The 16,911-nt window shown below is 32.2% G+C and overlaps 1 protein-coding gene and 1 pseudogene across 2 annotated transcripts; both read right to left on the minus strand.

The window, feature by feature from the left end:
- Positions 1–1,524: 1,524 nt before the first annotated feature.
- LOC108465750 (putative disease resistance RPP13-like protein 1) lies at positions 1,525–6,076 on the minus strand. Of its 2 annotated transcripts, none has more exons than XM_017766134.2 (3): positions 2,129–6,076; positions 1,907–2,034; positions 1,525–1,789 (listed from the first exon to the last, which is right to left on the minus strand). In XM_017766134.2, the coding sequence occupies exon 1, from the start codon at positions 4,419–4,421 to the stop codon at positions 2,178–2,180; it is 2,244 nt and encodes a 747-aa protein (XP_017621623.1). In that variant the 5' UTR covers positions 4,422–6,076; the 3' UTR covers positions 1,525–1,789; positions 1,907–2,034; positions 2,129–2,177. The 2 variants fall into 2 exon arrangements, with proteins under 2 accessions (XP_017621623.1, XP_017621624.2); XM_017766135.2 differs by having other exon boundaries at positions 1,967–2,034; positions 2,129–6,069.
- On the minus strand, positions 4,189–6,399 carry LOC128293210 (putative disease resistance protein RGA4; annotated as a pseudogene).
- Between the last annotated feature and the right edge of the window lie 10,512 nt (positions 6,400–16,911).

Below are 16,911 nucleotides of genomic sequence, written 5' to 3' on the forward strand. Positions count from 1 at the left end.
AATAATAATATAATAGTAATAATAATAATAACAAAGAACAGAAATAAAATAGTAATAAAAATAATATTAACAGTAATAATAATGGTGATAATAAATAATAGTAAAAATAATAGTAATAATAATAATACATTAAACTATAAGTAAACACAAAAGAAAATATAATAATAATAATAATAATAATAGTAATAATACAATAGTAATAATAATAATAATAATAATAATAATAGTGATAAAAATTAAAATAATAGTAATAATAAGGGTAATAATAATAAATAGTAATAATAATACATTGATAAGAAGAATAATAATATGTTATTGATAAGAATAATAATAATATGTTAAAATAATAATAAATTAATTAATTTTAATAACAAAAAACCAAAAGGGATTAAATTGAACTCAAAATAGAAATTTGGGGTAAATTTGAAATAAATAAAAAAGGAAGGAAACCATATTGAACGCGCGAATAACAAGGAGGGACCAAAAGGGAAATTTTCCTTTCCCTTCCAAAACGCAAGCCTCAAGAGGGATCAATTTGAAATCAAAACAAATTTCGGGGTAAAAATTAGAAATAATGAAAGATTTAATTGCAAAACTATAAAAAAGCAAAAGGGCTAAAAGTGCAATTAGCCCTTCTACTTAAAAACACGTTGATCCTGAGGCGGGTCTGGTCAGATCGAGTCGGACCAAGGCAAAATGACGTCATTTTAAGGCTTATGAGCTTAGGCCAAATCGACGTCGTTTTGATCCCTTATATAAGTCAAATTTTTTACAAAAAAAAAATCATTCCACCCTCCAAAAATAAAAAATAAAAAATCTGAAAAGCTCTCTCCTCCCTTTTCTCTTAGCCCCATCTCCAGTGGGGGCTCCGGCGAACCATTGCCGCGCCAATTGTCGGTGTCGACGCCACCGTCTGCAGCGGCGAGAAGGCCAAATGTCCCTTTTTTTTTTAGGCGAGTAAAAGGGTAAGGTTTTTGTTTTATTTTTTTTTTTGCTATATTTATATATATATATATATATATTATTTTTAAAGAAAAAAAGAAAATATGTATGTACTTGTATTCAAGGAAGAAAATAAAGAGATAAATAAACTAAAAATAAAGAAAATAAAGACCTTTGCGCATTGAATCTGTTTTTTGATCTGCCTGCTATTTTTTTTATTGATTTTTTTGTGTTTGAATCTGTTCTTGTATTTTTTTCAATTCAGTAGCGAAGAAAAAATTACAATGGTTTTAAATATTGGAGACAGTATTCTTAAAATAAGTAGTTCTTACAAGAAACAATCACGAACCCTAAAACTTGAATTATAAAACAAAAATGGAAAATAAGAAAAATAGAGTATTTAATTTTTTTGCTTTAAGATTTTACTCTATAACATATAAATAACTAATCTAATGCGAAACGTGATTTGGATACCATACTAATTATATATATATATTACATTGTCCTTAAATTTAAAATGTATTTACACTATAAATATTTGGTATGTGGCATGAAAATAAATAAAGCATTTATGGAGGAAAATTACAACTTAAATCCCTCCTATTTTTTATATAATTTTCAATAATGTTCTACAAATTGTATTTCATAATAAATCTTTCATAATAAATCTTTCCAATTTGTTTATATTTAATAATTCAACCTACAATTTCTCAACAACAACTTCTCCATATAACCTGTACATACCCTATCATAAACAAAGATCTTGCTAACATCACTGTAAGTGGAAAAGGAGGGTGAAGCCTTGTGACAGATTTAGCTTTGAAGCTTCACATAGCCTGTTCATCACCTGTAAAAATAAATAAATATATAAGAAAGATTTGAAATGATGGAAATAAGTAATGTTTCACATGCTTATATCATAAGTTTTAATTATAATTTCAAGCTCATTTTATTAAAACTATACCAAATTCATCACATCTAAGATTCCAATATGAATAAATAAACTTCTCTTCAATATCTTTACTTTTCTTTCAAACGATCTTTCTCAAAGCCCACTTCCACACCAACTTAGCTTTCAATGCCTGCAAAAATCTATAAAAAAATTGTTATTATCATCATGTTCCTAAGGAAAGTTAGATGTACCAAACTGAAAAGCTCTGAAATGTTTGAAATGGTTTTTTTGTACCTGTCCCATGACTCTGAAGAAACCAATCACAGATTTTGCCGCTCATCTTTCAATCTGATTCCCTCGGGATGACATTTTTATAAACAATACGAACGCGAGGTATGTGGGAAATCTTAGACCACTCTCGTCCTTTATCGCTTGAGCACTCTTCTTCCAGCAACGGACAATTGTAAATATATAAATAACCAAGCGAGAGAAGCATTTCTTTTTCCGGAAGTGATGATAGCTTGGGACAATTCACCATTCGCAATGTTCGAAGAGAGGCGAGGTCTTGAAAGCCCTCGGAGAACATAAATTCCAGGTTCTCAAAATCTAAAACGCCGATAAAGGTTAGAGAAGGAGGCAGCATCATTCCAATCCCTTCTTCTGGGAAGGACACCACGTTTGAGCATCCTCCACCTCCGATGGTCAATTCTTGAAGAGAGGTGAGTCTATGGAATCCCCATTCCACGAGCGACCTATAAATTTTGGGTGCATTTGAGATGTCTAGTGATGTGAGATTGGCAGGGAAACTCTCCGATGGAAATGATATGTCAGCTGAACAGTTGAACACACATAATTTTCTAAGGGAGATGTTGCTGACCATGCACTTTGGAAGGGCTCCAAAATTTCCACAACCATCAACTGAGAAAGCTCTGAGGTTGGTGGCAACTGTAAGCAACCCACGTTCCTCAATAGAAACCAAATTTGAACACTCTCTCAATCGAATCTCCTGGAGATGGATGAGCTTGTCTAGCCCTCGTGGTAGAGATTTAATTCCAGAACATTCAATTAGCATAGATTCAAGGCAAGCGGTTTCGTCAAACTCTTGGGCTATGCATTCCAACTCTGGACATCTATCAATATCCAGAGACTTAAGCGTTGTGGGTAACTTGGTGTTTGAAAATAGGCAACTCAGCTTTAAGCAGCCCCTAATTCGGAGAAGTTGAAGCTGATTGCAAATATTTTTGTGCCCCTTCGATGACAAAGACTTTAGACATGGACACATTTGTATTTCCAAGTCCTGAAGAAGACAGAGGGTACTATTCATACTCTTATTATCTTCTTTTTCATCAACCAAATACTCCAAATTCTTACAGTTTGTAATTTCCAGCTTTTTTAAATTAGGAGGTAAGATATTCTTTGCAAAAGAAACCAAGCCTGGACAGCCAGAAATGTTCATCACTGTAAGGAATGTGAGCTCATGTAAGACTTTTGGCAGTCTATTGAGTCTTTCACAGCTATATATCCACAGAGATTCAACACGTGAAACCTTGTCAGGTTGCAATTCGGCTTCCTCAGTTTCCAAAGAGTGCAGTTGAGGACAACACCAAACTGCAATGGAACGATGTCCAATTAAACTTAACCCATGCTGCGATAAAGATTCCAACTCCTTCCAACCACAAATCCTAAAGTGTTCTGAGTTCCCAAACCTCAACTTTATCCTATCTACTGGAATATTAAACTTTGAAATGTTAGAAAGAGAAAGAATTTGCAAAGAGGAAACCTCCTTTGCAGAAGAAGAGCAATCATCCACCAGTTCTGCACACCCTTCTATCCTTAATCCACACAGTGATGGGAAACTTGATATCGAAACTACCAAACTCGTACATGTAAGAATTTCAAGTTTCTGCAAGGAGGAAACATGGGTAGGCAACCTTCCCAACAATTGAGGACAATCTACGATTGAAATTTCACGGAGGATGGAGAATTTCAAAACCTTCTCGTCTCCTCCACAAGTGTCCCACTCCTTCCAGTTTGGAAGACTCTCAAAAGACAGAATCTCTAATGATGCAAATGGCTTCAATTCATTTTCTCCAAAGAACTCAACACCAATCTTTTGTACCTCATGGAAACCAATAATTGAAAGATCTTTTAACAATGGCAACCTTCCAACTGATGGTAGTGATTTGCAATTTTTACAATTGTAAAGCTTCAAAGACGACAAATTCTTGAAGGAAGAATCTGCTACCCAAGATGAGAATTTTGCACCACCGTAATTCTCAATAATGAGTTGCTCAAGCTTTTTCTGAGGACAAAGAACGTCCAACACCTGCTCTTCAACTTCTTTTTTCCTTGTATAATTCTCCAAGTCTGTACTCCAATGTAGTTCTAACCCATCAATCCCTGGCTTCTCATTTAACTTAACTTCCCTCGCATCTCGACCATTAACATTCTCCAACCCAGAAAGACGAAAATTACCTCTAAGGTTTGACAAATTTTTCAATTCTCTAATAAGATGTCCATCACCTTTCCCTATAACAAAATTAGATAATGTTTGAAGTTTGGTTAGCTGATCAAATCCAGAGGGCATCCTTTCTATTGAATAAGCACCACTAATATCAAGAAAATGCAAACTGACAATTTCTTAATATTAGAGTCTCCAAATGATAAAGACTACACAAAGAATCAGGTAAACAATTGATTCTGGTGCGAGAAAAATTTAAGTAGCGTAGATGTTTTAAATTTTCAAAGAGGTCAGGCAAATCATAGATCACAGACCCACGCAAAGAAAGAACCCTTAAGTAGCTAAGTCTTGGCAACAAATCATCCAAGACAACATTAGATAAATAGAATTCATGATAGCTTGGATCCATTAAGGTTAAGGGTAAGAAAGTACGTAAAGAAGTCATTTAATAAAATGCTTCAAACTTCTTTACAATGTGATACCGATCATCGCTAACAAAAGCAAAGTGACGAGAACGATGCGAAAACTTTTGTTGCTTTTCACCCCCCAGTCCGCAACACATTTCTCCTGCAACTAATTGAGCTAAATCACTCATAAGATCATGCATCACGAAACGGGATTTATCTTTACTAGATATTTGGAAATATGACCTTGACACTAGGTCTTGAAAATATTGGTTTCCAAGACATTTGGCTTGACTTTTAGCTTTTGGTTGCAGGAAACCTTCTGCCCTCCATAACAAGATTATCTCTTCTTCTTCGAATTCATAATCTTTAGGAAATATGGAGCAGTATGCAAAGCATCGTTTCAGATGCGGAGGAAGATAATGATAGCTTAATCGCAAAGCAGGAATTATGCCACATGGATCTTCTGGTAGGTTCCATATCTCGCTCTCATATATTTTTTCCCATTCACTATGATCCTTAACTGTGCGTAATAAGCTTCCAATAGCTTTTGCTGCCAAAGGTAAGCCGTTGCACTTTTTCACTATGTTCTCTCCAACTTCTTTAAATTGGAGATGCCCATCAAAGTTTCTTGCTTTCAATGCATGCTGAGCAAATATGAATAAACAATCAGGATGCGAGAGTTTATCCAAGTAAAAAGCTTTCACCGAATCCACATTAGATGAAACCTTTTCAAGTCGAGTTGTTACAATAATCTTGGTTCCTGCTCCAAAAGGAGCCCGTAAGATCGTCCAATCAGTGGAACTCTCGTTCCAAATGTCATCTAAAACCAGCAAGAACCTTTTTCCTGACAACTTCTCCTTCAACTTGACTTGAAGTAAATTCAGGTCATTGTAAGCGCATGGCTCAGAAATGATGGACTGTAAAATTGTCTTAGTTATATTAACTGCATCAAATTCATCAGAAACACATACCCAGGCCTTGTGATCAAAAGACTCCTTAATGCTGGCATCATTGTAAACAAGCTGAGCAAGAGTTGTTTTCCCCATCCCTCCCATGCCAACAATGGAAATGACGCAAACTCCATCTGAGTTGTTAATTTTGAGCAACTCAAGCATTTCTTGCTTCTCATTGGCTCTACCAACATACTCTACAGCTCCATCCATCAAGGAAGTTGGTTGCAGCCTGGGTTTCTTTCCCTTGGAAGTTGCGCCTTGAGACATGATCTCACTCAACCCCAAACTACTTCTTCGAGTGTTCAAACTATTCAGTCTACCGGTGATTTCTTTTATCTTTGAAATCATCTTATTATTGAACTTAAAAGAGGTTGGAGAGAAATTAGCACCAGTACAGCAGGTAGGAATGAGTTTCTGTACCTTACTAGTGCTGGCTTGAGCTTGAGGATTTTGGAGCTTGAGACGCAACTGTTGGTAAGCGAACTCGTCCAAGATGTCATCCACATCGTAAGCTAAGTCTTGGAGATCGTCCAACCAATTCTTCACACCCTCGTCCTCGTCCTTGATCTGCTTCTCCTCTGCACGGTTCAACACTGCATTGATCTCGGGTAATATGGCTTGCCACTGCTCGAGGTGCTAGTGGACTTGCCTGTGATAGGCCACAAAGTTGAGCACAGAGTCAACCAACTTGCCAGACAACAGCTCCAAAAACACAGAAAGGGCAGCCTCTCCAATGACAGACATGGTGGAATTACGACAAAGAAATGAAAGAGAGAGATGAACAAGCAAAACGGAAATTCAGGGAAAGAAATGGAGATGGATTGTGTATAATTGGAGTGAACAGGCAATGAGTTGAAGTGATTGAATAATGAGAAATGAGATGGACCCCAAATGCCAGTTGGAGGGCGAGCATTGATGGGAAAACACGAGGAAAGTGGAAAACAGGTCACGGTCTTTGAAATATGCTTTAATCAAAGTAAGAATCTTTTGCTTTATGATTTTTCGCCACCTAAATATGCTTTAATCAAAAGATAATGTTATTAAAAAAGCAAATAATTTTTTTTAAAAACGCAAATCATTTTCTAAAATGAGATAAACATAAATCAATTCAGTAAAGATATAATTGTAATTATTTACGCCACACTATATTTTGTAGGAGAATTACAATAAATTAATTTTATTCAATAATTTTAGATATATCCATTACTTTTGAATTAAGAAATAAAATTTATTACTTATTTTTATTAGAGTTTTATTAATTTTTAATTTCGAATTTAAACTTATACAAATCATTCTATTTTTTTATATTACAAATACAATGATTATTTATTAAAATATGCATCGTCAAATGTTGTTTTAGGGATATCTCGACACTTATTAGTGTCGAGTTCAATGGATTGTCAATGTCATGGATTTTTTCACGCCTCATTGACAGGGCGAAGTTAGAACAATCATATAGGAGGCTGAATGAAATTTAAATTTTTTATAGTATATATCATTATAATTTTTAAAGGATTAAATCGAATTTTTACAATTTTAAGAGAGGTCAAAGTACAGTTTTACTTTTACTAATTTAAAATTTTTAAAAAAAATTTAAGAATTTAAATAGTAATTTTACATTTTAAGAGGGCCGAGGCTATGCCGGCCCTCCTCTAAATTTGCCACTACTCGTTAGAATCAAAGTAATTATTAGATATGATTACAACACCTTGACACTTATAAATGTTAAGTTCATTGTGAAATATTTAAAATTTAAACAATAAATTTTAATTTAATTTTAAAACGATGGAGGATAAAATTCTACCTTAAATTCACATCTATTATGATTTTTTTAAATATCCTTAAAAACATATAGATTTGTTACCCATCTTTTTATTTAAGTGCGATTGGCCACCTCAAAAAGTAAAAACATATTCTATTAATAAAATTTTAAATCAAATTAAGACTTATTAAAAGATAAATTTTTGGTTTACAAAACTAAAATTGAGTTCTAGAGTAAACTCACGTTACAATAGTAAATTCACAATTTTAATATCTTATATTTTTATATTTTTAAAGGATATAGTAAATAATAATGTTTAAAAATTCCAATTTCACTAAATTTTATTTTGGAAATTTTATTTTAAGAAATGAAATGAATTCTTTTTTAAAAAAGATAATAAAAGAGATTTATATATTTATTTAAAAAATTAATTCGTGGCATCCCAAGAACTTTAGAAAAACATTGAGAAAACAAAATAAAATATATTATATGACATAAATAAGTGTATGCTAATACTCATCCTAAACTCATCAAATGCAAGTTCCTTACTTATGAGTTCAACCAATACAAAATTTTAGATACTAAAATTAAGTCTAAAATTTTGTCTACGTCCGATTCAAATAAAAATATTAAACTTGAGCTCGAATTGATTTATTTATATTTAAATTTTTACATTAATATTTATATAAAATAAATTTAAAAAATATTAATACATTACATACACTAAAAATATTAAAATAAATGTTTCGAACAAATTGAAAATATATTAAAAAATATTTATATTTAAATAACACTAATATAGTTTCAACTTAGCAAGCAAATGTCTCTAAAATAATAGCAAAACTATAGTTATATAATATCGAAATAATAGCAACAAAATGGTAGCAAAATAGCGGCAAACAACAACTAGAAAGAAACATTTAAGCAAATTTGGGTCGGGCCAAAAAAACTTATATGAGTCCTAGCTTGTTTAGAAAACGAGTTTTATTTTTTGTCTAAAACCATTTTTCGAACTTATATTTTTTACCAAATCCTCTTACTTTTTAGACAGACCTTCGAGTCTAAGCAGGTGGTTGGATCCATGGTCAAGTGTAGATGAAAGAGAAAGGAAAAGAAAAAATAGAATATTATCAATTGAACTCAATTGATAATATTATAAATTGATTTCTATTAAATTTTAATGTTTTATCAATAGAATTCTATTTTAACACGCAACATATTCAAAATCAGCGCAAGTCCAAAATACTTTCAATTGAATTTTTTATGGTAACAATTGAATTTTAAACTTTAAATTTTAAATTTGAAATTAAAAGTAAAGGGTCAATTTTTAAAAGTTTAAAATTACGTAAACAAATAATATAATTAACTAAAAAGAGAGAAAGGAAAAAAAAGAAATATTAAATTTCAAAAGTTGAAAGATTATATAAATTAGGAACATTATTAACTACAAAAAGTTAAAATGGTGATTTTATTTTTGTTTTAAATATTCTATATTTACTGTTATAAATTTATGAGAAGATAAATTTTATTTTATTATTAAATAATGTACACAAAGTTATTGGTTTGGATATTGACTTATATATTGATTTGAGATTGAAATATGATTAAATATTTACATAAAAACTATCTAAAATTTTGTTTTTTATTTTTATTCTTATTTTGAATAAAGCACTTAAATGATTTTATTCATGCATCTACTTTCATATTGATTTAAATCTATAACACTTCTAACTCATATCCGTTCTTAAACAGGGTTTTGGAGCATTACTAAAATTTATAGATCAAATACAAACATTTCATCTCACTTAACATCCATATCATAAACCAATCAAAATCAATCATAATGTCCCTTATAAGAGCCTTCGAGGCTCAAGATACACATTAGAAACAAGTTGGGACTAAACCGGTTGCTCAGAATTTTTTTTGGAAAACATCAAAATTTTTCCAAGGTGCAAGGGACACACACTCGTGTGGCCAGGCCGTGTGGACATTCGAATTAGGGGCACACAGCGGTGTCCCAACCCATGTCTAAATTAGGGGGCTCTCTGACTTGGGTCACACAGCTAAGCCACACACCCGTGTGAGCATACTAACTTGCATTAAATAGGTGCAGGGGTCACACGGCCAAGCCACACACCCATGTGCTAGGCCGTGTGAATATTTTAAGCATTCTGTTTTAAAATTTTAAAAATGTAGGGGACACATAACCAAACCACACGCCCGTGTGTTAGGCCGTGTGTCATACATGGCTGAGACACATGCCCGTGTCTCTGCTCATGTCGACGAAAATAGGCCATTTCCAAGCCACATTTCTCACCCAAAATTTGGCATCAACCTAACCAACATTTTTGGACATTAATCAAGCTATGTCAAGGTACTCAAATTAAACCAAACCAAGTTTTATACTTAACATATTACCACAACCATTCAAGAACCCTTACTTATCAATTTGACTAGATACATACATAATCACATTTGTACCTAATTTACCAATTTAATACAAATATCAACATGTTTATAAATTATCCATCATTCAACCATACTAGCATACATTAAACATTATAAGGCCACTTATATACACATAAAAATATGTCCATCACAAGTCATTCCAATGGCTAGTTACAACCAAAACATTTATATGCCAACATTGGCTAATCAACCCATACATGCCATTATTGTGACGGCCCTAATTTGACCTTAGTCGAAAAGTGGTTTCGGGACCACAAAACTGAGTCATAAAAATAGTTAACCGTTATATTCTATGCTTATTATATGTGTAAATGCATGTGTGAAAGTTTCATGCTTTGATTTTGTCATTTGTGTGTGAAATCTAATAAATAAGACTTATGTGAGACATTTTTGAAATGTGATAGGTTAATTTTAAAATGGTCTTATAATGCATGTTATCAAAAAGGTGAACTTACATGCCAAATTATCATTTTTGTTAGTGGCCGGCCATGATATTGTTTAATATATTATATATATTTTCTATTAACATTTTTTTTATTTACTAAATGAATTAATGAATAAAAGATAATAGAATAATGGTTAGTGGGAGAAGAAACCAAAGTTGGTTCATCCTTGCTCCTCCATTGCCGTAGCTAGAAGAGAGGAAGAAGAAGAAATTCTTGTTTAAATTTCGGCTTAGGTGATTGCTTGAATGAGGTATGTACAATGCAACTCTTAGAAATTTATGCATAATTGGGATTATTAGTTTGAATTCTACCTATTTCATGGTTTGAATTTAGGATATTTGGAGGTTTGAAATTCGGCCAAGGAGCTTGAAACTCTTAGAAGATACTTTAATGTCGTTAGAATGGATAGTAATGTTGGGTATGATGAGTTGCTAGTTGTTTTTAACTTGAAAGTTGAGGTTAGTATGTGTTTATAGGGAGATGCAGAATGTGGTCTTTGAATATGACTTAAGGAATAATATTTTTGGCTTGAGTTAATAACATTCGGCCAAGGACTATATGTGCTAGCAAATTCGGTATAAATGTATAGGTGTTAATTACCTTGTATTAGATGTTTTAAAGAATAGGTAGTGGTTAATTAAGGTGAGGTAGGGTAAATTTTTAGTTTAGTTAAGTTTGAGCATTCAACATTACTTATAACATTAGATATGAAAGTGCAAAAGGTTAGAATTTTTTTTAAGTGAGTTATGACCTTAATATGAACAAGATAGAATCGGCTTTAAACATGATTGAATGGTTCGGTCATCGTTAGGCATAGGTGACACCTATATGAATTTGCTACATTTGGTCATAAAACGGAATTGAATATGAAGACTAAGTTTGAGTAGTTAGGGTCGAATGGGTTATATATGATATTAAAGCATGCAATAAATATATATACATGTGTATACGTGGTTGTGCATAAATATGAGTAAACGATTAAATTGTGACAGTCACAGAGGTATATATATGCCTTATGTATGTACCTTGTGTTATAGAGACATTCGGATATATATATATATATATATATATAGTTAAATTCATGTATAAGAAAGCATGGTAAGTTATGTGAATCTTTGTTTGTGTATACTAATTAGAAATAGATTAAATAAGCATGAAATTGAGTCATGGCATATTTTATAAAATATAATATGTATTGGAGTTTTATATGATTATCAAATATGACTACTAAGAAGTAAAATTGAGTAAGTAATTAAACAAATTAATTTGTTTAAATTAAGCTCAAGAGCAAAGAGGATCTAAATCAGATAGGGGAAAGGAGAAAGTAATCGAGTAGCCTATCCGCAACTGTTCAAATATATCCGAGGTAAGTTTTGAGTAGTCTCCTTTAATATATAATTGATGATGTTTTATATGAGTATATTAGGTGAATTATGATCTTTTGATTTTTCCTTGAATGAAGTTGTGAAATAAATAATTCATGTATATGACTTATAGTCTAATGGTCACTTGGGTTTAAGTTTGATTGGTGAAATGGATATGTGATATTTATGTATGACTTTTGAGCCGAAATGTAAATGATGGTGTGCATATTGAGTATTAGATCCGAATGTAACAAATGACTACTAAAGTGATAAGTAGAATGAGATGTGTTAAAGTATGACTAAATATGCATGATATTTGGAATTATATCAGGACTTAAGGTCCGCAGGCTATATGCTGGAAATATATCCGGACTTAAGGTCCGCAGGCTATATGCTGGAATTATATCCGGACTTAAGGTCTGCAGGCTATATGCTGGAAATATATCCGGACTTAAGGTCCGCAGGCTATATGCTGGAATTATAATCCGGACTTAAGGTTTGCAAGTTACGTGCTGGAAATATATCCGGGCTTGAAGTTCTGAAGGCTTTGTGCTAGTGGCTAGACTCGGGTTTTAAACCTAGCAGGCTTAACGCCGGTGATTCGAGTAAGATTATGAATTAGAATGTTCGAGGTAAACTACTATTGATTATGTATGATACATTATAATAGCCAGGCACGTATTATGTACTCATATGTGAATTGATTTTAAAGTGAATTATTAGTATCAAAGAACAATATATATGTGTGGATGATTATTGTATCTATGAATAAAAGAATGACCTATTCGGTCAATGTCTGTCATTATAGGAAAGTATGTGACTTAAATTAATTGTATGAGTCATATAGTAGAGCGAAGTATGTGCTGAAGATTTTCTTTGTGTGTATATATATATATATTCGGCTAATTGGCTTCATAATTAGTATACTTTAGTATATTCAGCCAAGTGATTTATAATTAGAATATGAGTTTTGTGATACTTAATGTTTGAAGTAAATGATAAGTTTTAAATGTTTGTAATGCTCAAAACTTACTAAGCCTCGAAAGCTTACTCGGTTCCTATTTCTCTGTTTTATAGATTGTTGATTTTGGCCACCGACTCGGGGATCGTCAGCAGTTCATCATACTATCGACCTTTTTGGTACATTTATATTTTAGACTCGATATGGCATGTATAGGTTAGGCTGATGATAAAGATGTTTTGAATTTGTAAATATTTTGGCCATACGAAAATGGCGTATAACTTAACTATCAGTATGTATTTCATCTCGATCTCTATTTATATTTATTTGCAATGTGAATGAGATAATTAAATGTTTAGTTCGGTAATACCTCTTAGCCTTAATCCGGCGATCGGATTCGGGTTAGGGGTGTTAAAATTATAACCAAATTTAAGTTACTATTTATACCAAAATGAGCTGATGGATAGTGTGAGATATCTTCGTCAAGCTTCCAACCCAACGAGCTTCTGAATTACTATAAAACAGGGAAAATAAAATAGAGTAAGCATTTAATGCTTCTTAAGTTCGTATAACATGGAATTTAACTTACCATTTAATCATATTAAAGTAAACATTCTAGGCATAGCCAAAGCAAATTGGCCAAAAGCCCTAGCACATATCCTCATCAACCATGTTAGATATGTATTTTATATGAATGTCAAGGAAAATGTATAAGCTCAACAATAATCAAATTTCCATATACATACACTTTCCTCATCATGTGTCTATCTAATATGTACAAATCATATCCATGTATTTCAAATTTGTTTCCATGATAATTCATCTCGAATTCATATTGTCTCTTATCAGAACTTTGCCCGTTGAACCATTTAAATATCATTGGATACACGGGTAGTACACACAAAGTGTACAATTCTGTAATCTGTCAATTCATATATAGGTATGCCCAAGCAAGCATATAATCAGGAAACTCTTTCGAACCATATAACAGGAAGCTCAAGTGAGCCATGTAACTAGAAGCTCATAAAAGTCATAAACGGGAAGCTCATGCGAGCCAATATCGAGGAGCTCCGGAGAGCCATTAATCAAGAAGCTCATGAGAGCCAATTATAGGAAAGCTCTGGAGAGCCAATTATCGGAAAGCTCTGGAGAGCCAATTATCGAGAAGCTCATACGAGCCATAAACGGAAATCTCAAGAAGCCATTAATCGGGAAGCTTGTGAGAGCCATATAACGGCAAGCTCATGATAGCCAATTATCGGGACGCTCGGAAGAGTTGTGGTGTGTCCGCAACACATGCAGGATCACAACCAATCCGGAACCCTTAATGACAATGTCATTTGTATCCATCGAATTTCTTAGATTCAAACCGGACTTATACTTGTCAGATATATTCGGATATGTGATCAATAAATATACATGGCAATTTATACGAATTTCATACAACAATAGTCAATCTAAAACATATGAATATACAATTTAATTACACGAACTTACCTCGGTAAGTTTACGTAGATTTTCAAGTTACTAATCTGTTATTTTCTCCTTTCCTCGATCTAACTCCGTATTGTGTCTATCCGGATCTATATGAATGAATTTAACTCAATTTAATACAATTCATACTCAATTCAATCCAATACATACCTTTGGAAAAATTACTATTTTGCCCCTATACTTTTGATTAATTTCGATTTTGTCCCTAGGCTTGGAAAATAAAATTCATACAATTTAATCCTTATTCCAAGCCTAACCGATTTTCATATATAAAAATAGCAGCCCATGTATTTCATAAAATTCAAAAATTTTCCATGAATTTTCCATCTTTTCAATTTAGTCCCTAAATAATAATTTCATCAAAATTCTCTTTACAAAAGTTGTTTATCTATCAACAACCTTTCAATTTCTACCATAAAACTTCATAATTCATTCATACTCATCCATGGAAAAACCCTAACACTTTAACGGTTTTACAAATTAATCCCCGAGATAGCTAGATTAAGCAATTACTATCTCAGAAGCATTAAAATTATTAAAAATGAGACAAGAATACGTACCTAATTAAGCCAAATAAGTTTGCTAGAACTCAAGCTCTCATGGCTAGGGTTTCCATGTTTTAATTTTAGGAAAGGTGATGAAAATGATGATATTTTGTTATTTAATTAATTTATCATCTTTATTTTATCATATTTCCAATTTAATCCTTTTCTTTTCTTAAATATCCAATGATGAATAATCATCCTTATCTACTAACTCCTCTAAATGGTCTATTTTCCATATAAGGACCTCCAATTTTGAATTCCATAGCTATTTGGTATCTTTAGCTACTAGAATTCAACTTTTGCATGTTATGCAATTTGGTCCTTTTTATCAAATTAAACATGTAATCGATAAAATTTTCTTAACGAAATTTTCATACGATATTTCTATCATAATGCAGACCATGAAATCATATAAAAATAATTTTTCTTTCGGACTCGGATTTGTGGTCCCGAAGCCACTATTCTGATTTCACTGAAAACGGGCTGTTACAAAATCCATATTCGATTTGTTTGTAAATGATTTTTGTCACATCCTAAAATTAGGCCTACAATAAATGGGAATAAAATTTAGATTTTTATTTCTTTAAAACATAAGATAAAAGAATTTAGAATGCCTCAAAAATTATTTTGATAAGAAAATTAACAAGAATGAGTCTGTTAGTTTAGTGGTAAAACCTTAATTTTCCCTTAGTCTCATGTTTGAAACCTCTTGTGCATTTTTCAGCCAAAATATTTTATTTTCTTATTTTTACCCATAAAAGTGTAGAATTTTCAAACTAGCCCAGCCCAAAAACTATTTTTTTTAATTTGGTCTTTAATTTAAAATAGTTATAATTTTACATGAATTTCTAAAATTTATTTCAATTAGGGAAAAAGAGTTTTATAAATAGCCAATCTTTCAAACCCTAGAATTTTTACCTAGAGAATTTTTCAAGAAAAACTCTCAAAGATCTTCCTTTTCTCCTCCATTGTCGAATTAATTTTCAACTGAGCATTTCAAAGATTTTCAAAATTGTCCCTCTCCTCCTAGTAGATCATCGATCTCATCATCCAAATTAAGGTTTTTGTGTTTTCAAATTAGGTGTGTGATTTAAACTTAAATCATTGTGTATAATTAATTAAAGTATTAGAAAGTAAGTTGTATACGAACTCCCTATAGACAAAGCCCCTATACGCGAGCCCATGTATGCAAAACCCCATATGCGCGAACCTTTATATAGATTGTTATGCGAACCCATATGCAAATCCTCATATGGTTTGGTATGCGATCTCTTAGTATATTTATGCGAACCCTAGGAGGAATATACATGCGAACCTTACATGCTATAATATGTGAACACTATTTATGCGAACCCTATCCGTTTATTTATGTAAACCCTAGGAGGAATACACATGTGAACCTTACATGCTGTAACATGCGAACCCTATTTGTATGAACTTTATATGTTAATTTATGCAAACCTTACATGTTGTAACATGTTAGCCTTATCTGTTTATTTATGCGAACCCTAGGAGGAATATACATACAAACATTATATGTTGTAATATGCGAACCCTATTTAGAAAAACTCAATATGTTTACTTATGTGAACCCTAACATGAATTAGCATGCGAACCCTATACATGTGAACCCTGTATGTGTGAACCCTACTTGTGAACCTATATGTATGTGTTGGCCGAACTAGGCTTGTTAATTCGCATGAAGATATTGTATATGTGAAATTGTTTTTAGTTCACATAAATTAATTATGTATGTGAAATTTATGTGAATGAATGCATGAATACATGTTATTAAATGATAGTGTGAAATATTGATGTAGCTTCAATTGATGATAGATAGCATAATATACTAAGTACAAGTGCATAATTACATGAAATTGCGTATGGAGGATAGAGGAGTTCCATAATAGAAAGTAGCAAATTAAGTCCACACTGAAAGTCAGTACTGCACGAAGTAGGCAGTAATGTCATCAAGATCGGATAAATTGGGATGATAGTTTAAAAAGCCTTCAAAATTAGGCAACCGAGATGGAAAGTTGTTGTAGTAAAAGTTATCATCATAGAAGACAAGTGAACGACCACCATCACTGGAGAAACAAATTTGGGATGGTCAGTTATTGATATGTGTTTTAAAGTGTCAAGCGATGCTCGAGGGCAGATAGGTTGGACGGATGGGAATTTAAAATCATAATTGCATTGTATCATGAATTTATTC

This window comes from Gossypium arboreum, chromosome 5, assembly GCF_025698485.1.
Source record: "Gossypium arboreum isolate Shixiya-1 chromosome 5, ASM2569848v2, whole genome shotgun sequence".
NCBI classification, from domain to species: Eukaryota; Viridiplantae; Streptophyta; class Magnoliopsida; order Malvales; family Malvaceae; genus Gossypium; species Gossypium arboreum.